At 39.2% G+C, this 26,465-nt stretch overlaps 4 protein-coding genes across 17 annotated transcripts in view; 1 reads left to right on the plus strand and 3 right to left on the minus strand.

The window, feature by feature from the left end:
- Positions 1-846: 846 nt before the first annotated feature.
- LOC148835964 (glutamine amidotransferase-like class 1 domain-containing protein 3, mitochondrial) lies at positions 847-3,943 on the minus strand. Its single transcript, XM_088914847.1, has 4 exons — positions 3,761-3,943; positions 3,053-3,224; positions 2,197-2,401; positions 847-1,124 (listed from the first exon to the last, which is right to left on the minus strand). The coding sequence occupies exons 1-4, from the start codon at positions 3,866-3,868 to the stop codon at positions 932-934; spliced, it is 678 nt and encodes a 225-aa protein (XP_088770973.1). The 5' UTR covers positions 3,869-3,943; the 3' UTR covers positions 847-931.
- A 1,359-nt stretch (positions 3,944-5,302) lies between these two features.
- On the plus strand, positions 5,303-9,842 carry cln5 (CLN5 lysosomal BMP synthase). Its single transcript, XM_088914469.1, has 4 exons — positions 5,303-5,509; positions 6,599-6,773; positions 7,417-7,642; positions 8,272-9,842. The coding sequence occupies exons 1-4, from the start codon at positions 5,391-5,393 to the stop codon at positions 8,757-8,759; spliced, it is 1,008 nt and encodes a 335-aa protein (XP_088770595.1). The 5' UTR covers positions 5,303-5,390; the 3' UTR covers positions 8,760-9,842.
- An 875-nt stretch (positions 9,843-10,717) lies between these two features.
- fbxl3a (F-box and leucine-rich repeat protein 3a) lies at positions 10,718-22,471 on the minus strand. Its single transcript, XM_088912504.1, has 5 exons — positions 22,170-22,471; positions 18,692-19,052; positions 17,502-17,624; positions 17,102-17,273; positions 10,718-16,273 (listed from the first exon to the last, which is right to left on the minus strand). Exons 2-5 carry the CDS (start codon positions 19,049-19,051, stop codon positions 15,630-15,632), a joined length of 1,299 nt encoding a protein of 432 aa, XP_088768630.1. The 5' UTR covers position 19,052; positions 22,170-22,471; the 3' UTR covers positions 10,718-15,629.
- A 2,981-nt stretch (positions 22,472-25,452) lies between these two features.
- mycbp2 (MYC binding protein 2) overlaps positions 25,453-26,465 on the minus strand; it is a 100,158-nt gene continuing 99,145 nt past the window's right edge. For all 14 annotated transcript variants that reach the window (XM_088912510.1, XM_088912516.1, XM_088912513.1 and 11 more), the window contains one exon: positions 25,453-26,280. In XM_088912510.1, the coding sequence (XP_088768636.1) occupies positions 26,165-26,280 (116 nt within the window). In that variant the 3' untranslated portion in view covers positions 25,453-26,164. The remainder of the gene's footprint in view (positions 26,281-26,465) is intronic.

The raw sequence follows: 26,465 nt of genomic DNA on the forward strand, positions 1-26,465 counted from the left end.
TCTTCACATTTGTACCCAATGGCAGCAAAAATCAATTGTTCACATTGGGTAAAATCAATAGCTTTAACTGGAATAAACAAGTGCTTATTGCATTTGAAGCAACCAGCATTTGTCATACCCATCCACACTGCACTGCAACCAAGAGAAAACCATGCCTGAGTGGGCCAAACATCAATTTGCCTATACTCTGGCTATGGAAGCACAGCAGAGAAAACAAGTTTGGTGATCAATACTGCCCCGGACATGGGTTCATCACACTGGGAGGCCAGGAAGTTCCTTGTTTTGTACAGAGTAATAACTAGAACACGCGCATCTCTGCTTCGACAATCAATCCTAGGCCAGCAGGCAACCTAGACTGTCCATTGTGCTCCTCGCAGTGCTCAGTGAGCCAATTGCTGACATATAGTGAAACCCACAGCGAGGGCAGATACCAAGTATTGCAAAATGGAACACGGATCATGCGTTTCATCATGATATAGCCTTCCCCTCCAAGTCCCGTAGAGGCAAGGAAATGGAAAATAATTTAAGGTACAAAATAGAATGCTGACTGCACACAGTTTTTGTCAAGAGAAAAGGGCAACAGTTTGAGCTGGATTTGTAAGTGGAGGCAGTTTAAAGAAAGGACGCATTAGTTACCTGCAGTGACCACAAGTTATTAATGCTCAAGCCCCACATCTGGTTTTAAATTTACACTTTGACTATGCAGTATATACAGCATGTAGTGCAGGTATTGGGACAGAAGACCCTGGATATCAAGCTGATTATCAGATATATTCAGTGTACAATGAGGTGTCCAATGCACAGGGTGCTGCTTGAGAAGCATTTAAAAACCATCAAGACAAGAAGTTGCTTTTAGTTTTATTAGATGCTTTTCAATTCCAGTGGGCAAGACGGATCATGTCTGTGTACTTTCCAAAGGCTCCAGGAAACTTTAAGCAAGTTTCAACACTTCCTGTACCATTGCACCAACACCATCGAAGATCTCATGGAGAGGCGCCTTGCACATGAATGCGCAGGTCGTGACGATCTTATTCTTCTCGTCCACGTGAGCTTCCGTCACCTCCTTGCTGACGTGTTTGCAGCCCAGTTGCTCTATCGTGCCAGCCGTCTCCGCGTCGGGAAACCTGTAAGCGGACGGAAAACCAGCAGTGAGGCAAAGGAAGGGAAGACGAGAGCAGTTGAACTAGACTTACTGGACACTGACAAATTGCCAAAACCTACTGCCCTGAGGAAAAGGGTCACATTAGGTCAATAAAGTAGGGAAACAAGCATTTTTTGGGGAAGGTTATTTCACTCCACTTAAAAGTATTATATTTGTCTAACCATGGAAATGAGAAGTTAATTTACTTCTAACCTAAAGCCCATTCCAACATTAAATCTAACCCCAACAGCATTAAACCCTGCCTTAAAGTTAAACAACCTCAATGCCTATCCTTAGAAGCACTTTAGTTGTCCTATAATAAGTTTTAAGGCTCAAGTTAAATACAGTCTTCCTCAATTTTTTTCCTGTATTGCTTAGTTGCAGCAGTTGGTTTGCACATTTCAAATGTCTGTCACAATCTGCCTTTACAAAAAAAAAAGCAGCGGACAGCTTGCAGAAATAATACCCCTGGGAAAATACAAGAGAAGCTTTCTCCTTTTTGACTATGGTTATAAGTACGGTAAGGACTGAGGCTTAACCATCTTCTGCATACTACTTCTTAAATGTCACTTTTGAGTTTTCATTCAGTCTTTCACAGTTAAGCACTTGTAATAACAGTGCTACCTGTTGACCTCAAGTAAAAAAAAAGGCAGATTTGAAAATCAAAATGGAGTACATAGAGGAATTGCCAATTTGACAGTGGGTTACATGCGAGAGTGCATCACAGACCGCGTATGCCTCCTAGTGGTAGCATGGCAGTACTGAACAAACCATTTTCATTTTAGGCATTTCAATGTTAAAATTCAAGTATTACAATTTATCTGTAAAATTCTGTAGAAGAATAAAGGCAAGTGTTTACTTTACTAATTACATTTGGTTACCATTTTATTCACATGGAAGGAGAAACAGGGTAAATGTCCCATAAATCAATCCGCAATTAAAGAGGTAAACAATACTTTACAATATTAAGCACTAAGAGTAGAATTAATTCTAAAAGCACTATTATGAAAGGAAGTACATCTAAGAAAGGAACCGGTGTCACAAAGTACAGTTACCTGCCATCATCATTGTTATCACATCCCACAGTCACTTCACAGCCAGGGATGACTTTAGCAGCCAATACAGGGGAGATACAGCACAGGCCAATAGGTTTCTTGGCACTGTGGAAAGCCTGCAAAGCAGCCTCCACTTGACTGTGGACACTGCAGTCCTTTCCTTTCACTGCCCAGTCACAAAGGTTTTTGGCAACACCAAACCCACCTAAAACCATAATAATAACAAGTTCACTTCTAAATGCAATATAAAAATCAAAGTCATGAAACATGAGGTATCTGGCCAACATTTCTCCAAACTGACATGTGGAGCTTGGAATTTTACTGAAGAATTGAGTAAAGCACATGGCTCAAAGATACACCGAGACTTAAATTGACAATTCACACTTCAGAATCCAGAGCACTAATCACTACTGGGTACTACCTACAGTACAGCACTCCCCTCACTTGACTAACATGCCTGAAACAGCAAAAAAAAAACTCATGTTCGCGTCCGCTCTAGTCTTGGCTGAGGACTGGAAAAAAAAAGGCAAAACCTTTGTTAAAAGAGGAAATAATTTTACTCGCCCAGGTATATCCAAGTCTCCTAATGAAAAACCAGATATTTAATGATTAAAAACGCTCTAGTCGTTAGGAAGAAAGAAGGGGCGTTTTAACGTTGCTTGCTTAGCATCAAGCTTAGCCAATATTTAGATGAACAAAACCGCTGTTCACTCAAACACACACTTTTCATTTCGCACAATAAGGGGATTTCCGCAATTAAATAACGTAGTTACTTGGCTAATTAAGGTTAGATGGATAGAAAATAGGTGGCAACGAAGCTTCCTCACTCTTAAACAGTAAAGTAAAAAAAGGTGACCTGGAAATATAACGGCGTCGAGTTCGTCAACTTTGAGCTGCGCTAAATCCTGAATATCGCCCCTTGCCAGCCGGGCGCTTTCCACCAGCACATTCCTCTTCTCCTCCGTCGGGTCACCCTTCAAGTGGTCAACTACGTGCATCTGGTCGACGTCAGGAGCAAACATTTGCACCTGCAAAACAAGACTTTTTCAAGTCATCATTGTTACTTCATCTTGACCAATTCCATAGATTAAGGCGAAAAGGGAACTGAGAGGATTTGGACCTCTTAACGCAATCAACCTCTCTGCTAAGAATCAAGGTTTAACCCCACGAAATTCACATCCCCCAATTTTAAAAGAACGGCTTCTTAATTGACGTTTTTATAGTAGGAACTTCAGCGGGGATGTGCGGAGTTATTTAGCGAACAACTGCTCAGTATTATTCTGGATGCAAGGCATTTCGTTTTCGTGGGATTATTTATATTAACAACACGGACTCGGGCACGACCATTTCAAACAACGCAGACACACCAGCTAACAATTTTTGCTGATCTAGTTCAAGTAGGTAGCTGCGTCAGCATGCATAGGCTGCAAAGGAGCAAGTAAAGGTTTATTCCATGCTGAAAAGAGAAGAAAAACACGTTACGGCTGTGGAGACTTCTGCGGGGCATTTTTTTTTTTTTGCTGGTCGTCGCAATTAAAATATCTCAAGAAATAAAATCACTTACAGTTGCACCGCCTCTACTCAGGTGAACCAACACCGCAGAAGCCTCATGGATTTCACTTCCATCAAAAACTCCGCAACCAGCCAGAACTACAGCCACTCGCTTGCCCATCTTGTAAAAACTTCAAAAAAACTTCCACTACTCCAGAGCCCTTGAACTTGACTGCGGCTCTTATGAGAGAAGGATGGGGGGCGTGGTGCTGAGCGAACGCTCGTTCAATCCTTCCATTATTCTACAGCGACCTCTCCTGCCCTGGATGTGTCACAGCAGCTCTGAATAAAGGCGCTTTCCCCCTTCAAAGTGAAGCCTCTTCATACGCGTGTGACCTGTAATTTAACGCTTACTTCTGCAAAAGAACATGAAGACTTATAATTTTTCTTAATAAAAATATACTAGCATATGTTCAGGACGTTTTATCATCATACTGTTAAACACTTTAACTTGTCATGATCCCCAAATAGTTTAAGTTGATTCGGTCGTTTATAAGAAAGCTGCACTCTAGAGGCAATTTTTAAATGCTCAAGGACTGATCAATGTAAACCATCATTCTGTTTGATAAAATTTGCGTCTATCAAACTGGAGGCGAAACGCACTCGCTCTTCCTGAAAAGGACCCGAATAACTGAGTGTTTGCTTAGTATTAAATTCATTTAAAAGATTTACTGTACATCAGAATCGGATTTTAAGTAGTTTATGAACTGTCTCTAGCACCATCAGTTCCTATTTAGCACAATTTAATCACTTCGCCCTTGAAACAAGTAACTTTTAAATCGATCAGTCACACTGGTAGGATGCTCTTATGATTGTTTTTTTATTTCATTCGTTCTAACGGTTGTTTTGTTATTTATTTCAGTTGTAGTACGAGAGAAACGAGGACAAGTTCAAAGTTATCATAAAGTTGTCTCAGGGTCCACAGCACGTGAAATAAATGTAGTCAATTTGTGTGGCCCCTTTCGTGAGTTTTTCGTTTTTCAAATCAATGCTGTGCGAAAAATTGGCAATTATTTTTTAAAAGGAAATCATCTTTATTGCAACAATGTACGGTACAGAGTTCATGCAATAAATACAATTCTAAGGTAATATTTCAACATACGTAAAAACGTCTCAAAAAGGTTTGATCGTCCATTCTCCATCATTCCATTTTGCAAGTGGTTGTGCAATATGAGCAGGTTTTTCCTCACCGTATACAGGACACACAGTCATTTTCAGTGCTCCTTCGCTACGTCGCCAATAACTGCCATTATAACAGACTTAATAGTAAGATAACTGTTAAACTGCGACTTCGAAAAAAGAATGAATGCGCCTTCTTAACATTACGCTCATGGATACGTAACCATGTGCTTATTTTCTGGAGATATTTGAGTTAGCCAAATTAGGAGACCATAATCAAAGACTCAGATTATCATAAGCACTCGCCACGCAGACTTTGCTGTCCTTGTGTATCTTTTTAGCAGGAGTAGAAAATGCAGTCAGTTACAATAACTCTGCCCCTATTCTACAAACAAGGAAGCTCGTTGTGGTCACGTTGGTCACATGAACAAGTAACAATCATGTGACGCAGAAAACCAGGAACTGAGGGGATGCAAAGTAACTGACAGTTTTCTTTCCTAACCAGTCTTGTGTGATGGTTAGTGATGGTAAATGTGGGGATTGTAATATTTGGGACGTTTTTTATGACTGGCCTGGGTCTGCAGGAGTTCGATTCCAGGACCGATTATGGACGAAACCGCCAGGAATGGCCCGTCCCTTACAGGTGAGAGGAATTCGTACTCGGCGATTTATTGCAAAGGTGACTGCGTTGACACATTTTTCTCTAAAATATGATCAGGACAAAAACAATATCTGGTTTAAGCGGCACTTAGGGTAATACCAGAAATGATGCACATTTGTTAGAATCGTTTGGAAAATGTAGCAAACCATTGCATTCGTAGGCTGAACTGGCTGCGACGCCAACTTCCTAAATTTAGAGGGCGGGGATCCCTTCAGTCACAAGATTTAAGTACAAGAAGTACAGCATACCAACATAAATCAAATCAAATCAAATCAAAGTTTATTTATCAAATGCACAACAATACAGCGTGCAGCAGTAGTTGCTGGTAATGAAATGTCTTTTCCGCGAACTCACAAAAATCACAAGAATCACAGACATCTCTCTGAACTGACCATCAGTAAGACTAAGGAGATGATTGTGGAATATAATGTAATTGGATTGCGGAAATAAATAATGTATCTTTATTATTTGGGCTACAAAATATGATTTTTTTTGGTTAAAACAAAATCGACCTTGCCTTTAATTCGATTGAAGAGAAGGAAAGGAGCGTTTGTTGGAAGGCGCACCAGCTGTGAAATCCAGAAACATTTTAACATGCACTTACTGTAAGTAAACGCTTGACACTTGAAGTCTGTGCTTCTCTGCCCTCGCTGCTAAGATACCGGGGCTCCTTTTGAACAGCTTTTTACAGTATATATACGGGATATGAAAACGAGTAAGGCATAATTTAGGTAATTCGGGGGTTTAGTGAAGTACCTAAAATCGGTTTATTTAAAATATGGCGTTAAACACAAAGGATGCATCATTTAAAGGCAAAATTACCAGACCATTTTCAAACATATTTACACATCATCGTTCATTTTATAATTTTATCCCTTACATTAAGAATTCAAATCTCTTATCTTTGAGAATATCAGTAAATAACGGTATTTCGATACTAACACTCATATCAGATTTATACTTAAGAACTAAACAACGCTCAAGTATGAGATGGTAGGAAATGTTGGATGTACTGTATTTTCACGATAGCAACAATATCTAAACATCAATGTTCCTTTTCCTTTGCTTCAGACGCTTTGATCACCGTCCTAAACCGGATCCTTATTGCCGGGCGCTGTATACTTTCTGTCCCACGGGATTGCCCGACGGGACAATTCCCACAATGAAAGATTCAGATACCATCCAGGTCTTCCGACTGCAGGCGCCTGTATGGGAGTTTAAATACGGAGATCTGCTTGGCAAATTCGTAAGTGTTCCTTATGTAAACAATTCATTAACCTGTCACAGTGTGCAGGTTACCTCAGTGTATTAATAACTCCTAAATGGGATTTTTACAAAACTGATATATTATCATTAGCACTGCATGTAATTAATTTTATTGTTTATTCAAGCCTTTATGCAAATTGACTTACATAAATATATTTTTTGAATAATGAGGAATTGCTGTGCTGTTTCACAGGTAACTGTACAGGGTGTAATAGAGAAATCTGTTACATGCAATATAGTCTTTTTCAAGTTATAGCACAAGTAACAGTTAAATGTTGTTGATGTGTTACTTATTCTGTATCTTGAAGTAGACTATATTGTGTATTTCCACAGTTCAATATGTATCCCACATTAGTTTTCTCTAGTGTTATAGCACCATGTACAGTTACCTGTGAAATTGCAGTATTTCATTACACAAACAGATCATTTATACAGAAATAGAAATCCTTCCCGCCTGCTTAGATAAATGACTGGAAACTTTGAAGAGGTTGCTGCTTAAAATGAGATTAACAGTATTTAGTAGACTTCATTAATGAAAATTAAGTGAGTTGTTGGTTCTTATGACAGTGTATACTGTACAATACCTACCCAGTAACAGTGCCGGTATGCTTTACTGGTTTTAGGACATTATGCACGATGCCATTGGATTCAGGAGTACTCTTACAGGGCAAAATTACACCATGGAGTGGTATGAGCTATTCCAGCTTGGAAACTGTACCTTTCCACACCTGAGGCCAGAGCTGAGCGCCCCCTTCTGGTGCAACCAGGGGGCTGCCTGCTTTTATGAAGGAATAGATGACCAGCACTGGAAACAGTACGGCACTTTAGAAAAAGTGGCCGAAATCACAGGTAGGTGTAGTACACACTCATTTAAGTTCTAATTTCACACTTAGGTCTTCTTGCATGGTCAAAGGCATTTTTTTTAATTTAGACCAGTGCTGTTCAGTTCTATTCCCAGGAGGCTGCATTGTTTGTGTGTTTGTGTTTCACCTCTGCTGTTAAAGACCTAATTGAGCTCATTAGTAGCTCATCTGGATGAAATACAACTTTTTAAAAAAGATTTTCAGCTGTTAAAGATTGAAAGTGAGCTGGAAAACCTGCTGGTTCCTGGCCCTTGAGGAGTGAAGTTGAACACTTAGGATATTTTTTTTCTATTAAATATGAGCGATTTTATTACTTTTGGATGTATATAACCACTATTTTAGAGCAATACTGTTTTGGTTGTTTTGTCTTGCAAATCTGAATGCATGTAGAAATAAAAATGTGTTTTTAGGTTATAGAAGTGATATATTTCAATCAGTACTATACTCAGCCTGTTGAATGTCTCTCGTAAGAGAAGTCAGTAAAATAATGCAATGTCAAAGCTCCAAAGATGAATTTGTTCTGCCAAAGCTGGGAATGTGTGTATGGGGAACATGCCTAACAACTTAGGCTGTCATTAAGATCGTGTTTCTGTGCTTTTGTGTTTTACATTGTAGGCACTCAGTTCAACAAAATGGCCGAATGGGTGAAGCAGGACAATGAAACTGGTATTTATTATGAGACATGGACAGTGCAAGCAGACCCCAGCCCCAATACGACTGTGTGGTTTGAATCCTACGACTGCTCTAAGTTTGTGCACAGGACCTACAGGAAACTAGCAGATATGGGTGTGACCTTAAAAAGCACTCTCCAGACCAACTACACCAGGATATTCCTGTACAGTGGACAGCCCAGCTTTTTGGGGAATGACACAACCATCTTTGGGGATGGTGGAATGAAGTCTTTGGCCTCTGACATTAGGAGTTTTTTCCATTTCTTCCGACCTCACCAATCCATCAAAGACTTCCTGCTCAGTCTTCTCAAAGTTTATGACAGGGTTGTGCTGGAAAAGAGCTTCTACTTGTACTATAATTTTGAGTATTGGCACTTGCCAATGAAGCCTCCCTACATCAGAGTTACTTATGAAGAAATTCCTTTGCCGTAGATAGTCATGCCATGAGAAGATGAACTTTGACTTTGAATTTAACCTTTTGCTTTGTTTTGGTGGTATTTTGATATTGCCATTTTTGTTGAAATAATGCTTGTGTATTATGGTCATTACTCTTCCAGTAACTTAAAATCTACTGCTGTTTCTTTTATTGTAACCACAATTACCATTGGAGCAAGGATATTTCACCCTGTAGCATCTACCATATACTATTGGTTTCATTCCAAGGGGAGATCAGGCTTTCCAGAGGCTAAATTGTTTTATATTTGTGCCAAGAAATGTATTTTCAAATCAGTGCAGTACTTTTGCAAGTCAAAGTCCTAGATTTGAACTTTTCAGTACCTTAGTCTACAACATAGAACTATACTTTACCTTCCATTTTTCCTAAGCTAAGGTTCTGAAATACTACTAAAAAAGAATCTGTCTTAATAGCATTGCAGCAGTCATATGATTTTGATTAAGTACACAAGCTATATGTGAAACAAGCCACTTTCACAAAAAAATGGTACTTCTAATTTGATTATTTAAATTTAATATGCTTCGGACTAGGTACAGCTGTAAACATCCTTCACGGTGTCTTCTGTATTGGTAATGCACTGTTTGAAATATGACACTATTTCAGATGCAGGCTATTTCAGTATTAAAACAGTAAGTGATGTTGAATGGCTGGAAGATCAGAGTGTAAAATAATATCATAGAATACTAAGCAATGCAACATTGAAAGAAGAAGTATCCATGTCTTTTTCCATGGATAATTTTGCTAAATCGGGCTCTGTGGAGAACAACGGGACATTGATAAAAGCAAAATAATGAAGTATGACTTTGAAATGATTAATAAAACAGCTGCATAGTTACTTATAGAAATACTTTGTAATAGTTCCTTTGTACTGCAATGTTTTATCGTATTTTTTATATTCTTATTTTCTCTGTTAAAATGGGAAATTGACAGGTGAGAGCAAATTATTTCATTACACTTGCAAAGAACAGCAATAATGCTGAATAGATTAATGTGTTAATAAATTCACTACTGGCACTATTCATTTTACTTGTTTTGTTATTAAAGATGAAAACAACAAATAATTTATGTTTATTTATTCAGTGTCCCCAAGGATCGTTCTATTTATGTGAAGTGATTGTTAGGATCACTCCAGAATACTGGAACAGAAACTGGGTTACACCCCTACTCTTTTCGAGAAACGTCCTGGCATTTTTAATGACCACAGGGAGTCAGGACCTCAGTTTTACGTCTCAGCCGAAGGACGGCGCCTGTTTACAGTATAGTGTCCCCGTCACTATACTGGGGCATTAGGACCCACATGGACCGCAGGGTGAGCGCCCCCTGCTGGCCCCACTAACACCTCTTCCAGCAGCAACCTTAGTTTTTCCCAGGAGGTCTCCCATCCAGTTACTGACCAGGCTCACACCTGCCTAGCTTCAGTGGGCTGCCAGTTGTGAGTTGCAGAGTGATATGGCTGCTGGCAATATAAAACAGTATACTGACCACATGTGGTGGTCCAAAGCTCTATCACGTGATTTTACACTGGTGTTTTCCAGTTTTTCTCCACTACCTATACATAGGGTGCATGACATTAAGGATGAAGCACAGAAGTATTTCCATTTTGGGACCCCGCTGTGACTAAATTTGGAGAGAGAATTCCAGAGATGATAAAGTGATAGTGTTTTTCAATGACAAATCAGTTGAATCTCATGAGATCCATGTAATTGTATTGTAATTGATTTATTATGCTAAACCATGTTTTGATATAGTGGCTGCTTGCCCTTTGTATTCTGTTGGTTTGGCAGATGTGCAGTTTTGTGCCCAGTTGCATTTTTAGAAAACATTACTGAGGCCAATTCACCTTTAGCAAAGACCATGGTAGATGGCCTATGATTTTAATATGTACTGTATCTGGGTGTATGTTCTAAAAAAGTTAATGAACTCAAAAAAAATATGCTTGAAAATTCACAAAAAATTTATTCCAAAAACCTTTCCACAATAGCCCTTTAATTCTGGGCAAAACATTATTTATTAAAATACATTAAGTCTGTTATACTGATGCCCACCAGATAAAACTAGCTTGTAAAACAGCTAAGCCTGAAAAACAGACCAACTTTATACCAACTAACATTTTTATATGCTTACACTGTGTAATTTCTAAATTATAAAAAAATAATACTTAATTGTTTAGGGAAACAGAATTATCATAACTGATCTCTAAACGTAGGATTTCATAGGAGACTACTGCTATAGTAAAACACAATCAAAATGTCACCAACTGGAGTTTCAATTATGAAATAAAAAAGATATGCTTTGCAGGTATAAGGTGCATTCCATTATTTTACAATAATATTGAGTGCAAAGAACAAAATCCAAATAACAGCTCCCTAAAACTGGGATGTTTCCTATATAAAGCTGCAGCAGGTCCAGTTTTCTTTTAGTTTTTAAAATAGTTCCATTGTCTTTTCAGCTCTCCAAGCTGCAGACTCAGAGTGGACTGTTACAGAGATAAAGGAACAAATAGAGGTGAATTCCACACTAAAAAAAGAAAGCTCCAAAGCTGAAGTAAAGTTTTTATATTTTATGTGAATGTGAATTTAACCACTACCTGTTCCTCTGCAGCTCACACTCTGAAGTGGCTCCCCGCTCTAAACCACCGATGATGTAACATGACAGAGACAGTGGTTTCAACAAGAAAATGAAGCAATCGAATTCATGAACTTGAACCAACATTTCCGTTATGGTGTTTTAGTCATGCTGAGTAGTTCTCCATATAAATGTCAGGTCTGCATTGATTCCTTACAGTCATCAAACTTGGAAACAAATATGACTGGCAGATACGAAGGGTCTTTTCATCTTCTTATCTTTAGAATAGGTAACAATGTAGCACAAAGGTACTACAAGATCTGGGTAAGACTGCAATCTTTTATATTTGACTGTGTGACAAGAAGGTACCACAAACCATAACAGATATCGTACTAAATCAAAGTGTTTTTAACTTTACAAAGTGCATTCCTTTTCAAAATCAGATTATACATACAGTTATAACACCACATTAAAACACCCTTGGCTGGGCAGAATTAAAAAAATATATTCTACTTATACACACTAATGTCACTCTGTATTACACTTGAGTCAAATGTATCAGCCATTCAATTAATCTTTACTTCACTTTTCTAATTGCCTGCAGGTAATTTGACACTATTTTAGACTTTCGCTATATTGTCATTTTTCGAGACATGAACTGAACTAGTCAAACTGAAAATAAAAAAAAACCTCTGAAACAACATCATCCCGTACATTAAAAACATCCCTGGTCTTCTTTTCTGAAAACCACATGACATCAATTTGTGTAGGGAGTTTTGTCAATACTGCAATCATAGAAACAGTATGTGATTTTTTTATCTAAAATGTTAAAATGTGTTAACCAAGAGTCTGAAAAAAAAGAAACCATAAACGCAAAATAACAAAAATGAATACAAAAGGCATGCAGTTTAGCATCAATTAAAAAAAAAACATTCTATTGCTTTATAGTGCCCTTAAAAGCATTAACCTCAAAACTCATCACAATTCAATAGAATTACTGGAGAAAGGCTGAAACTAAAAATGACAAACTTGTTTGTTTTTTTTACTGACAATGACTTCTCTTCAAATTGCACCTACTGTATATGCTAAATTAGAACAGAAGCACGCATTAAAAATGGCATATTAAATCAGTAAAGCTAAGTCAGTACAAGACCTTTACTAGATTTTACAAGTATTAGAGCTATGGAGTAAAGATGAGCCATAGGCCTCTTTAGCAAGACAGTGCAAAGAGCTCTCCAGCTGAATGCTTCCAACAAAATCAGCCACATCTTATTCACTTACCCAATGGGCATATTTATCATAACTAATCGTGAAGTGAACAAAAAAAACAGCAATTAATACAATAGCACAATTTCAATCATGTTAATAAATTACATATATAATCAAATGTGGCAAAAAGCCCCAAAACTCCAATAAACAACTGGTTTCACCATCATTATGTAAAAGACTCCAGCCATTAATAGAGAAATTTCAGACCCTAAAACACAGTATATATTTACAAACGTATTATATTCAAACACAGCTTTTTATATACAGAAGACTGCACTTCTTTCTTAAAAGAAAACCGATACATTTTTCATGTGATTTACTAAATCTCCTTAAATTCTGAACATATTCGGCAGAGGATTTGGGTGTTTTGAATAACACAGGTACTCCAATCACATCTCAGTGGCACAGGAGAATACTTAGATTATTACATTTAAAGGGTAAGTAAATAACATCCTTAATCCACCATCAATCCTGGAAAATCCTGTGCCAACCTAACAGATAACTGTCAGAGAGCGTAATGTGGAAAATTTCATTTTGCAGGGTCAGAAATGTTTCACTATAAGAAAATCACTAAGATTTTCTGCAACATTTTTAAGGAGACATTTTTATTGCTTTGACCTACTGCTGTTGCAGATGCAGTACTTTTAGATCTCACCAGAGTTTTTGTCTTTCAAACATTTGAATATGATGAAACCATTTCTACCATTTTAACATAAAATCCTCTCAACAACTCCTTTCCAAATACTCTGAGACAAATACATAATCCTGCCCACACCCTGCCAAAACTCACATTGATGATTAGATGCACTATTAACCTTTGGTATACTGCATAAAAAATAAAAATGCTTAATGTATTCACTGCTGGCATCTGTATTCCTGAAATGCCTCAATGACAAAACAGAACACAAACTGCATGCTTTCTATAATATTCATTTTTCAACATCTTCCTTTGTCTTCTGTCTACACTAGAAATTATTTGGTAGTGATATTGGAGTTCTTTAGCAGTCAATTTTTAATCACGTCTTATTCAGAGCCCAAAATCAAGTTCTGTTTCTGCAATAGACACAAACCTTCAATTTCCACATTTAAGGAACTACTGTATAAGGTAGCAGCTTATCAATACCAACAAGGAAATGTACACTCTTCTATGGTGGTATGTATAATTAAACATCTTTCTAATAAGAAAAAGTATAAAAAAGGCAAGACACAAGTAAACAGACACAGGATTAGGCTACTGCTCTTCAGAGTATACGCACAATTCAGTGTAGCTAAGCTCATTCACATACAAATGCAGGATACCATTAACATGAGAAAAAGCAAAGATACAAACTACTAACCTGTCATACTTTTTATGTTCTCGTCACTTTCTATGACCCATTACCCTTTGTGAAGAGTTGCCTCTGTGTTAACACACTGCTTTGACTTCCCCCATCAAACTCTACACTTAAAGTGAGAAATTAAAAGCCTTTCATTTTCTCCCTGATTAAAACTGAAATATTTTTTAATATTGTCCTCACAGGTGAGCTAAGTGGTTTTAAGCATTAAAGGCATATTCAGGATGTCTTTAAAACCTATTACAGTGGCAGGCTCAAAAGAAGGAGGATATGAATAAAGGGGAAATTAAAAAGTAAATAAAAGCGAATATCTAATCATATAGATTTTTTTTTAAAATATACTTAATTTCAGCACTTCAACTTCTGATTTCTATAACCAGCATTCACGTGAAAGGAAAGGGCATGCTAATATGATAAGCATCACATACATTTTTTAAGAGTAGTACAGTAGTTCAGAACATGAACTAAAAATATAAGCACACATTTATCTCTGTGCTGTTTTACTGTAGTTTTCTTCATTATAGAGAATACAAAACCATTTCTATTTTGATCTCTGCTACTTACAGCATAACCCTTCAGGCAGATGAAGGTATGGGCTGTTATTGCACACCTCATTGCATAAATGAGGCGTTATGTCAGAACATGCTTCATATTAAAGGACAAAGATCTTGTACATTTTTCCTCTTGCTGCATATAGCTTCATCTTATACTTACAGATTTTTCAGTAAACGCCACAACCCTACTGACACTATAGAACTATATGGAGATAAATCATTCTTAATAATGTACAGACATTAATAATTTGTTATGGGTTTTGTTTAACTTAAGATATACAACTGCAGACTGACTTTCAGTTCATCGGCGTCAGGTAACACTTTCAAAGACCAGGATAAGCCAAAATCCATTCTGTGAAGCTTGAAGGAATAACCAAGTTAAAAAATGAAAATTCAAAAATTAACTGAAATAATAATGAAAGCTCCTGATGGACAATAAATGTTAAAATTAACAGAAAAACAGGTAATGATTATCTTCATAATTCTAACCTAACCTCAGAATTGAACCTAAAGATTTTATTAATGCCATGATTTTGGCAAAATGTTATATATTGAAACTACAGAAAACACAAGTCCTCTCATTTAGCATTAAAATCACCTTCTTACTTTTTGCTGCTTTTTTTCTCTCAACGGTATTCCGAGCAAACCCCGGATACATAAATATATTGACAATTTAACTGTTAATTTCTCGCTCAATTCCTTACAATCTGATGCCTGGTTTCACTCACAAAAGCCAACCTTCTGAGCTCCACCAGCCCTAGTGTCAAAATATAACATAAAAAACACATCACCTCAAGCTGAAAGAAGAACTTGCTTGAGTGCACACTCCTATTATTTATTTATTCTCCAAACAAAATAACTTATTACATATTCACAATGACTTTCACAAAGAAACATAGACAGGAGAGAATACGTTACAGATACCAGGTAACTGTACAAATCCTACATATTTTCCTTTATTTAAGCAACCAAAAATATACATGATTTTGGAAATGCATTACAAGACCTACAAGGCCATTGTTAAAAATCATCACTAGTGCTTCATCTCTTGGCCCCACCACGAATACACTACTAGGTGGGGGTGGGAGGGCCGCGACTGTTCTCTCCACATGCAGGAGGGGCCCCTTTACCAGGTGGGCATCATGTCAGGGAACCACACCCGCCCCAGGTGTTTGGACACCTCCCAGTGGATCTGCTCCAGGCTGTACTTGTGGTCAGGGATCAGCACCTCCTCCATGATGGAGAGCTGGGAGAGCCGCCCGCCGCACATCTTGACGAACTCCACGAAGGCGCTGCAGGACACCTCGCACTCGCCCAGCCCGATGGCGGACAGCTGCTTGCAGTGCTCGGCGATGCGGATGAGCTCCTCGTCCAGGGGCCGTAGGCCGTTGGCACACACCACCAGCTCCACCAGCCGCGGGCACGTCATGCCCACGCGCCCCAGGACCTCCTTGCTCACCGAGCGGCCGAAGTAGAGGTGGGTGACGGGGATCTCGTAGCGGAAGAAGGGCCCAAACTCCTCCTCGTACAGGAAGAAGTACATGACCAGGCTGAATTTGGGCGAGTGGCGCACCAGGGCGTCCCAGCTGCTCTTCTGGATGGCGTGGAAGTGCGTCGTCCCAGGGTTCTCGCTCACCACGTCGATGCGCAGGTGCTCCAGGTGCACGTGCCTCTCCGAGGACAGGGCCAGCAGCAGCTCGTCGCTCAGCAGGTAGTAGTTCAGAGCCAGCTCGCGCAGGCCGTGGCACTGGTCCGCCACGCACAGGATCCCTGCAAACAACACACACCGCTGCTCTCAGAAATTCCTCACTGGTACTCAAGAAGCAGACCCGTTTGCGTTAAGTACTTCAAAGGTTGTTTTCTGGTTCATTTTCTGCATTGCGTTTTTGCACACCACAAGTGATGAAGGACAGGTGCTTAATGTTGTCACATGAACTCACTTGATAAACCTTTTTCACTTGTCACTTCCTTAGTGCTTTTATACAAGGTACATGATTGTATAGAAGCTAACCTATTTTGTTTCCTTTGTTTTGTTTCCTAAGTTGTTTCGTATCTTTGTTACCTGTTATGTCTTGTCCTGCTCTGATTGTTCCACCATGTTGCGTAAGGATTACAGACCCTGACTAAACCTGGATTAAAAGGAGCCTTTCCTGTCCATTAACAGGAGGTGGAGCTCAGGGTATTCCACCTTGCACTCATGGTGTAGCCTTTAGTCTTTATCTGAAGGCAACCCCAAGAGTATCCTTGAGTGTTCTTATCTTGTCTGTGTTATTTTAGTACAGCCTGGTTTTGAAGGGTTCTTCTGAACCTACTAGTAGAAACTGCCTTGAAAGAACTGTAATGTACGTTTTTTAAATGTTTTCTTTTTTGTAAATATTTTTCTGAACAACAGCAGTTTAGTACACTGACTGTGGACAACTTTTTTTATTGGGCCTGTTGTTTTTATAGTTTTTGTGGCCATCCCTTTAATTTGAGCTTTACTTATTTAATTTTTAATCACAAAGGTCATTTTTAGAATGTAAGTGCATCATCCATCCATTTTCATTCCTTAATTTACAAGCAACGCCACTTCATTCCTCTTCCACATATATAACACACCTGCAGGAGAAACGTGTGGGCAGCTGCTCATCTTTAACAGTTTGAGTGTGTCACTGTTATTTGCCACGAGAACCTTCAGTGAAGGATCGTCCACTGGTGTATCATCAATCTTCAGTGATGAGAGGGATTTGGAGTTGACAAACACTACCGTCAAGGCAGAAATGAAATGCGACTATGGAAAGAAACGGAAATCGCTTTTACCAGTTGCACTATAGAGAGAAAATTCACTAATACAATTTAATTTTTATACAAATTTCTACTCCAACTAATTTAAGGGCCTTATGGAAGTGCCTGATTTAGGTAAAAAGTATTTTTTTATGAATTGCAGTACTCACATCACAAATTGTGATAAATTAGAGCACAATACTTGAGATGGATGACACTCCATTGTTCCTCCTACCTTTGGCAATTCCATGAAACTTGGCCTTGCAGTAGAAATCAATCCAAGTGTTTTAAGAGAGCAGTTGACGAGCTGTGAGAGAATATCGCATGCCGCCTCAGCTGACTCTGTACTGCTGTCCACCTGAAAACAAAGACAACATCCTGGTATATTCCATGTGCTCATTTTGTTTGTTACTACTAGAAACACAATACTCAATAATTTGAGAGAATTACAAACTTCTAGGAACCCTTCACTCTTCTGCTCTGAGTTTTCATAAAACTAGTTCAACTTGCACTGGAGGCACGTCTTTGCCATTACCAATGACGTTTAAACAGTTAAAGGGTGGAAAAACCTTCGCTCTTCTAATTCTGCTCTCCTTACTGTCCCCCAAGCCCGTCTATATTGTACGGGTGACAGGGCCTTCTCCTGTTATGCCCCTAAGCTCTGGAACTCTCTTCCCAAGTATATCAGAGGGTCACCTTCTCGAAACTCCTTCAAATCCAGACTCAAAACCCTCTTCTTCAGAAAAGCCTTTACTGAACTGGTTCCATTCTTCACCCCTCTGCTTTTCTTAGTACCACCATCCACGGTCTCCTCTATATACTGCAATTGTGTTTTATCTTGTGTATTCTTCTTATTTATTGTTGTTGTCATCCTGTTAAGCGCTTTGAGAAGCCACCTGTAAAGCGCTTTGAGAAGCCACCTGTAAAGGCGCTATATAAAATAAAGTTTATTATTATTATTATAAAATTACTGTGCAGTCTATCTCTGCAGTCCAGGGTTGCTTTGTATTTCTTACACAGTTTGCAAGAATGTATTATGTTTCCTGAGATAATCTTTAGATATATACTGGTTTATTAGTCATACTAAACCCGTGGATGCCTGTGAGCAGAGTTAATATACGATTAGGCAATCTGAAAGAAAATAATGACGCAAGCTGCACACTAGCGTCTTAAAGAGCAAAAAAGTCCCATTTTATGATTAATGTAATTCAAATAGGGTGCTATCTTTTTTCCTTCATACCACACCCTCTTAAGCACTCCAATCTATACCAGTTTCTTTCTAGACTAGGCCTTCAGGTATTTCATTGACAGCCAGCAGGATCAGTACAGAAGCTGAAATGGCGAATGTACTGCTGCAAAGGCCACATGATGAGCTGCCGGGAGTCAGCTGCTGAATGCAGGGGGCTCAAGGCACAGGTCCCATACCTTGAAGCTAACGTACTGCAGGTGGTTGGAATGCCGCTTGATGATCTGCTTGATGAGGTCTGGGTGGGTGGCCTTCAGGTAGGACGTGGCGGGCTGGCTCAGCTCAAACTCAAAGCATCTCCACAGCTCGGGCATGTGGAAGGCCTCGTTCCAGCTGCGGCACACCTGCGAGGCCTGGGCCCGGTCCAGGAGGGGCAGGTACTGGAAGATGTGCAGGAGGATTTCCTGGGGCAGCCGCCCCCAGTCGACCGCGACCTCTGGGGATTCCTCGTGCAGGGCTCTCACTTTCTTTAACCCCTCCAATACGTCTTCGCAGGACGAGCTGCTGTCCTCATCACCCCCTTTCCGACCGCGTTTCATTCTGCCACAGCAAAGGAAAAGATCCTGACTCTCTGTGGTCATTAAAATCCCAGGGCGTTTCTCGAAAAGAGTAGGGGTGTAACCCCGGCGTCCTGGCCAAATTTCCCATTGGCCCTTACCAATCATGGCCTCCTAATAACCCCCCTCTATGAATTGGCTACATTACTCTGCTCTCCTCCCCACTGATAGCTGATGTGTGGTGAGTGTTCTGGCCCACTATGGCTGCCGTCGCATCATCCAGGTGGATGCTGCACATTGGTGGTGGTGGAGGGGATCCCTATTACCTGTAAAGCGCTTTGAGTGGAGTGTCCAGAAAAGCGCTATATAAGTGTAAGCAATTATTATTATTATTATTAAAGGAAAAGACTAGCTCGGTGAAGGCAGTTACCCTAAACATGAATGTAGTCAAGAAATATCAATACATGTTTGCAGGCAGCACACTAGTGGAGTGGTTAGCACTGCTGCCTAGGACCTGGGTTCAATTCCTGGGGTGCTACTTGCATAGCGTTTGCAGGTTTTCCCTGTGTTTTTGCATGGGTTTCCTCCAGCTGGTCTGGTTTCCTCCCACAGTCCAAAGACATTCTAGTGGAGTAAAAATTGGCCCGGTGCAAGAGTGTGCGTTTGTGTCCATGTTTGCCCTGCAATGGACTGGTGTCCTGCCTTTGTTGCCGGTGCCGGCTCCCCAGTGACTGTGAACTGGGAGAAGCAGTTAGAATAAGGATGGATCGACAAGCATGATGTGTGTAAGAACTTGTTAGCCGAAATATTTTCACGGCATCTAGTGCAGAAGTTAAACACACCCACTGTGCATTTCTATAACTACGAGAAAGATATATAGCAAAGCACAAGTAAAGACTACCTTGCTATGTTCCTTTCTTATTCTGTTCCATTACTTGCCATGATTAAACAGTAGGCCTGGAAAATTGCTTCAGTGTTAGTCAGACATTTTAGTGTTTTACTTTACTTCTTCTGACCTGTAAAAGCTAGAAATGTTTATCCGATAAAAATGACTTTCGATTATTAACTTATTAGGTACATTCTGTAGTTAGAATTGCAATCCGAAGATTATTTTTTACAAAAAGGATGTTTTCTCAATATTGATACAATGTCACCTATCAGATGGCTGTCTTTACTGAGGAGACCTGCTGTGCTTTAGAGTACACACTCTTTACTGTTTAATAGATGTTTCTATTATGTAGTACCAGCGTACACAAAACAAGACCCCTGATCCAACATGGAAAGATTACAACTTTTTGTATGTGCAACAAATTCAATATTTACACAACCCAGTGAGCACTGTTCTATATTTTGCTTTCTGAAATGACAAGAGTGTCTTAGCTGTGGCAAAGGAAATTACAAAGGGGAAAGGACTGAGCTAATTAGATGTGGAGCGTGAAAACAGAAGTCAACAGTATATTTTTAGGTCAGGATTAACAGTGATTGTTTCATTCAATTATCCAAGTACTGTATCCTGCCAATAGACGCAATTACGGTTGATCAAAAATTATTTATCATTCTCAGTAACCACTGTGTCGCGTTTCATATACTTTCAATCAGCAAAAGCTACAAGAGAATGAAAAAATACAAGAACAGAGCCGTAATGAAAGCAGCAAAAAATGGAATGACAACAATGGAGAGACTGTAGAGCATTTCCATTAAAACGTGAGCCGATAAGCAATTACTTTTTTCCTCAAAATGCCCAAACCACAGTTCTGCGCCATACACATTAACCTGGGTGGGATCTATTTTAATACAGCTATAATTAAACACAACCTTCTGCACACATGTACGGTGCAAATGAAAGAATTTTGGACACTTTATAAATATACAAAAGATTTATCTAGTGATTAAGGCCAAATATCAACAAGGTCAAACTGTGCTGAACTAACCCACCTGGGCTCAAAACAAAAGTTAACAGACCAAAGCATTAAGTGGTTTTTTTTCTCTTTTTACACAAAGATGGCTTCTGCACCTTGTATAGTGTGACAGTCTACCGACTGAGGCACCGCTGAGTGTAAGCAGCTTGAAAGGTTTAGCTTCTCTATCAGCTGACGTTCCGTTCGGCTAGCAAGGACAGGCTGTGCGCACATACTGGCCAAGACGTATCAGTGTACTAAAGTACTGTATTTATCAATAGAAAGACGTGATCCTAGGGCGCTTCATCGTTTCTCCCCGTACAAAACAAGCAGGAATTTCAGAGCTGGAGACCAGTGCAATTTAACACTATAAATTGCTGTAACCCCCCTTTGACTAAACGGTTAGAAACGCTGCAATATCACAGAACAGAGATTTAAGTCTGATCTGAGACAAATATGCGTCGTCACTTGTTTCTCCTGCATTACTAAAGCGTCCTGTTGCATCCAATCCTTTTTTTTCCTTATGCTAAATCGCTTATATACGGTGCATACTGAGCTCCAGCAGACACCCCTGATCTACTAAACATGCGTTTCGCCAAAAAGTAAACAAACGTGACAGCTGTGCAACTCTCTCTCACGTGTCCTCCAGTCTTCTGACTGACCGCTTCAGGCTCCGACAAACCAGTCGTTCACCGGGAGAATGACATCGTGCTAAGCTCAGCCAGCTCTACTCAAGCACAGAAACACCTCCCATCGGATTTCAGTCGTTCGGAAAAAGAGGACGTTCTCGGCACCGCTAGTCTGCCGTGCTGTGCAGCCTACTTAAGTCAGTGATTCATCAACGAAGCCTGACGCCCAGGCACTCAGACACTGGACCATTACATTTTTTGTATTTACATATCATCAGGTTAATGCAAGCCAGCATGTTTTTCATAACTACTGCTGATTTTAAAATATTGTACATGCGGGCAGCTAGCTACCCGTCCATACTGAAATAGGAATTTTTACTTTAATTTGAATGCATCAGGGAACGTTTCCACGGCTAACGCAACTGATGATTCTGATGTAGCAATGAGTCTGCCGTCGTGGCTTACACGCAATTCACCAGAGCAATGACTTCTGATCACAGCTTTGTCACATACCCAGAACAAAACAATAAAGCGTCAATATTCAACAACAGATGAACTTCACACCCTTTGATTGTTAATGTATAACCAGGAGCAGTCTGCTTTTAAGGGGACCTCCACCCTCTCGTTTCTTACCTGGCTGGCTTGTTGTGTTTACACACCCAGTCTCAGCAAAAAAAAAAAACAGGGCGATCGCTGTGCTGTCACATCAACCCGGGCCTCCACTAGAAAACCGCATCCGAACAGGGCAGCTGAAAACGCTCATTAGGCTTTCAGTCGATCCGGGCTGAATCGATTAATGGCAAGCCAGAAATCTTCGTCGTTTTCAAGCCCGCTTACGGCGCCTCCAGACGGATCTTGCAACCTGATTTCTCTAGATCTCTGGCGCGTCCTCCAGCCCACTAGTCTCCAAAAATGGCGTGGCGTGGTTGTGTCACGGGACAGAGGTGCATTGTGGGAGCTGGGCTGCGAGCTTCGGGTGATCCCGAGAGGAGAGAGAGAAGGAGTAATTCGTGTCTGTTTAGTAAACGGTCAAGACGGGCGCGCTGTTCGTAACTATTTGCACAGTCTTAGTTTTATTAACCTCTTTTGTCATTTTAAATACTTCCTTGATTAGAATAACGGACAAGGAAACGCTCTATAGCGTGTACGCATTGGAAGAGCCCATTTCAATTGTCCTTGATTTTTAATTGTAGGAAAACTGCATATCATAAGGTAGGCATAAACGGAGACTGTCAATAAACTAAACAACAGCTAAAATGAGCAGTTACAGACCACTAACGTTCTACGCATAGGTTGTTTGAAATAACTTCTAATATTACAAGTAATGCTTATAAACATATATGGTTTCAGCTGAATTTGTACTCTATAAGGATTATGCTGGCCTTTTTTTTAATTTAACATTTTTTGTTGAAAAGGAAAATACGGCTTGCGAAAGGTATAATTTCTTCGTGGAGAATACAAGGTGCACAAGCTGCGACTTTAAAAGTGAAACATCATCCGAAACACTACAGCTAGACTTCCTCTGGTGACCTAAAAATGTGTAATGATGAATAGAAGTAGTTGACCGATTCATTGCATAAATTCTGCTTAAAATTTTAGCAGCAAATTTAGGACAATGCAATTTCGACTGTGCTTTCCCCTATTCACATAAATACTATAGACAATTATGTCTTCATAAAATAATAAGATGAAAAAACAAATCTTAGACATCTTACTTGCAGAGTTTTCATTGATTGTTTTGTACAACAGCACAAACATTCAGAAGCAGGTAAATGCTACACTGAAAGTAATATTCCATTCAATTTGAATGTGTAGAAAAGCCATGAGAGGTATTGAATCAAACTGTTGGTTCACTTCTCTACTAAAGTTGGGCAGTATAACCTCTGTTAACTGTACTGTATATGCATATATACAGTACTGTATATACTAATGTGCAATGATATCCATACCCTCAATGAAAAAGGAAATAAAATAGCATTACACAAACATGAACACATTGGATAATGTCTTCCATAAAACAATTCTAAAGCTTTTATATTGTAATTGTAATAGTGAACTGAGTAAGTTTATATTTGTTACAATTGCATTCTAGAAAATTCTAAAGTCACATTTATTCACGCCTCTATGTATTCCTAATTAAAATCCAACAAATACCAAGCTACAATATCATTCTGCTCTCTGGGAATGCAATTGAAGGCTCCAGAACTATATAGAGGCCTGCAAAGATTTCCTACGTACACAGTGTATTTTATTTTATACATTTTGTACTCTGGGGTGCAAAAGGGACGAACACAATGAAGACAGCAGTAGACACTGTTGTGTTCATTAAGACATATACCTTAAAGCAACTAGTCTAGAAGCAACCCTACCATGAACAGAACACAAGAGTATATCGCCACCATAGGTTGGAAGACTGGAAGCTTCTGCTGGAAAACTAAATTCCAAAGGCAACAGCTGGAGAACTTTAACACAGTCATCTTTTGTGATATGAGGTATAAAAATTGAAAAATTGCCATTTCAACATCACCTGCATGAATGTAATGGTCATGGCTGAGTGGATCCTCTTCTAAGACTGGACTACACAAAAGAGTTCTCCAATTTGAAACTATATCTGAATGGAATTTGGAAACATTAGATAGAACAAAAACCGAGTTAATCTTGATGTCTGTTTACATTATGTTAGATGTAAGGTGAAGCTCACGCTAAGAAAATACTCACGACCACTGTGATATATTGCTGAAGGTCTGTTATGTTTTGTGGTTATTCTGCATCTGTGGATGCCGCAAACCTCAATATAGTGGTAGCTGTGACTGCCAACACATACCAAGACATTTTGGGCAAACTCTTTTGGCAAGGAGCTCAAACTTGGCAGAAATTGGGCATTTTCGCATAAGAAATATCCAAAGAATACATACAGTAGAAATCAACAACGAAATGGTTCACTGTACACAAATTAAATGTGTGCTAAAAATCAACTTGCATCTCAATCTCCAAGCCTGACAAACCTGAATGTTTGTGGTCAAACTCATGAAGACTGTTCATGAACAGAATTCGAAGAGCCTGGAGGAATGGAGACCCCCTACCTAAGATGTACCAGAAAACCTCCATCCATACACTAAAGGATGTGTCTTGTCAGTGTAATCTATGCCAGAGTATTTACAAAATACACTACTAACTATGGAAATACAAGAACTAATGTCTTGTATTGTCTTGATTTACAATACATTTTGCCCTGTGCACATTTGTTAAATTGACAATATAATTTGTGTTGTCACTTCTTCATCAGGGGTATGAATAAATCTGGAGGGCACTTTAAATAAAGTAACAACTTTTTTATAAAAAATTATTTACAACTCATGTATTAAAGGTAAAAATACAAAAATCTTTCACCGGTGTAAGCAGTGATATCAAATAAAGAACAAAAATGTCACCCATCAACAATTAAAAAGATTTAAGAACCCATATGATTCTTGAGTACACTTCAAACAAATTAGAAAAACCCTGCAAGTGCAGTCTTAAGGAGGGTTTCATTTTTAAGAAAAAACTAAATAAACAGGAATGGAATCCATCAATAAAAAAAGAAATCGAGGAGTAATTTTTAAATCAATAAGAGTTTCTAATATTAAAATATGCTGTATGCAAAAATGTAGTGAAAGAGGACATTGTGTACTTTTGGTGTGTGAGGACCTTGTTTTCAGAACAAACTGCAAATATAGATTAATCTGAGCATGATATTATTGATCAATCATTTGTGTAGCTTTTCACACATTGTTTACCATTTCTAAAGGTTTATTATTCTTTGAAGCAGTACAGTAAAGGATTGTGAATAGATTACCGTTTTAGTCTCTGTGGGTGTGAAAAAATAAGATGCTTGCAACTCTCAAAACACACTGAACAGACTTCACAGACAAAAACATTTTTTCACTGTATAAAAATGTACAGCGGCTTTATTGACATATACATTCCATATGTTTACAGCTGCAAGATAGGAGGCACACCCAGTATTGCACTTCATTAAAAGTTCAGGCTCAAAACATAACCCAGAAGATTAAATGAAACTGTAGTGTAAAAGTAAAGTGTAAAGTAGCAATTTCAGATTACACCTATTTTTGATACCATCATTATATACAGGATGAGATAAATCATACACTATTTGCCTTCCTAACATAACAATCTTAACAGTCTCTTTTCATAAACCATACGACTTTTTTTTTTTCCACCCGTGGTGCAGTCAACAGTGGGGAATACTGTACAGAATTACAAAAAAAAGTCAGTTTACATATAACATTATCATTTGATTTTTAGTTAGGAAGCTGGCATTGCTGTCTTCTTGTGTTTTTGTATGTTATCCACAGTTGCCATGAGCAAGTTTTATTCTGAATGCATCAATAGGCGTCAGTGACTAGGAGGTGTGCAACGTTTATAGGAGCCGAGGGTTACAACGGCTGCATGCAAACACGCCACAAGTTTCTCTTTCAATTCCTGAATGCGCACTGGTCTGCACTCATTCAGGGCTTTGTCCGTGTCCCGTTAATTCCAGAGGGTCTTTATCTGAGCTGCCCCCAAGTAGGGAGCGCCTGAAGGCTCGAGTGAGGAGGAATGGCTCTGCTGGGGGACAGCATGCTGCTTCAGAAGGTGTGAGCGTTTCGGCACACCCCACAGCCCAGGGCGAACTCTTCTCCTGTGGGCGGGTGCACAACGTGCAGCGGGCACTCTGTTCCCTCCAGCTGTTTACCTTTAGGACCTGTCGGGAAGAAATATGGGTTTGAATTTGCGCTCTGTTGGGAGCTGTCTGGGACATTCCTCAATCCTAAAGGAACCCTACTGGATTATGTCTAAATAAGAGTAGTAAGGACAATTATAACAAAACAATCAAAAGACAGAGAATCAAAGGGTGTTCAATTAGATAATGAGGGATTTGCAGTTTTA

Source organism: Atractosteus spatula, chromosome 4 (genome assembly GCF_055471065.1).
Source record: "Atractosteus spatula isolate fAtrSpa1 chromosome 4, fAtrSpa1.hap1, whole genome shotgun sequence".
In the NCBI taxonomy this organism is placed as follows: Eukaryota; Metazoa; Chordata; class Actinopteri; order Semionotiformes; family Lepisosteidae; genus Atractosteus; species Atractosteus spatula.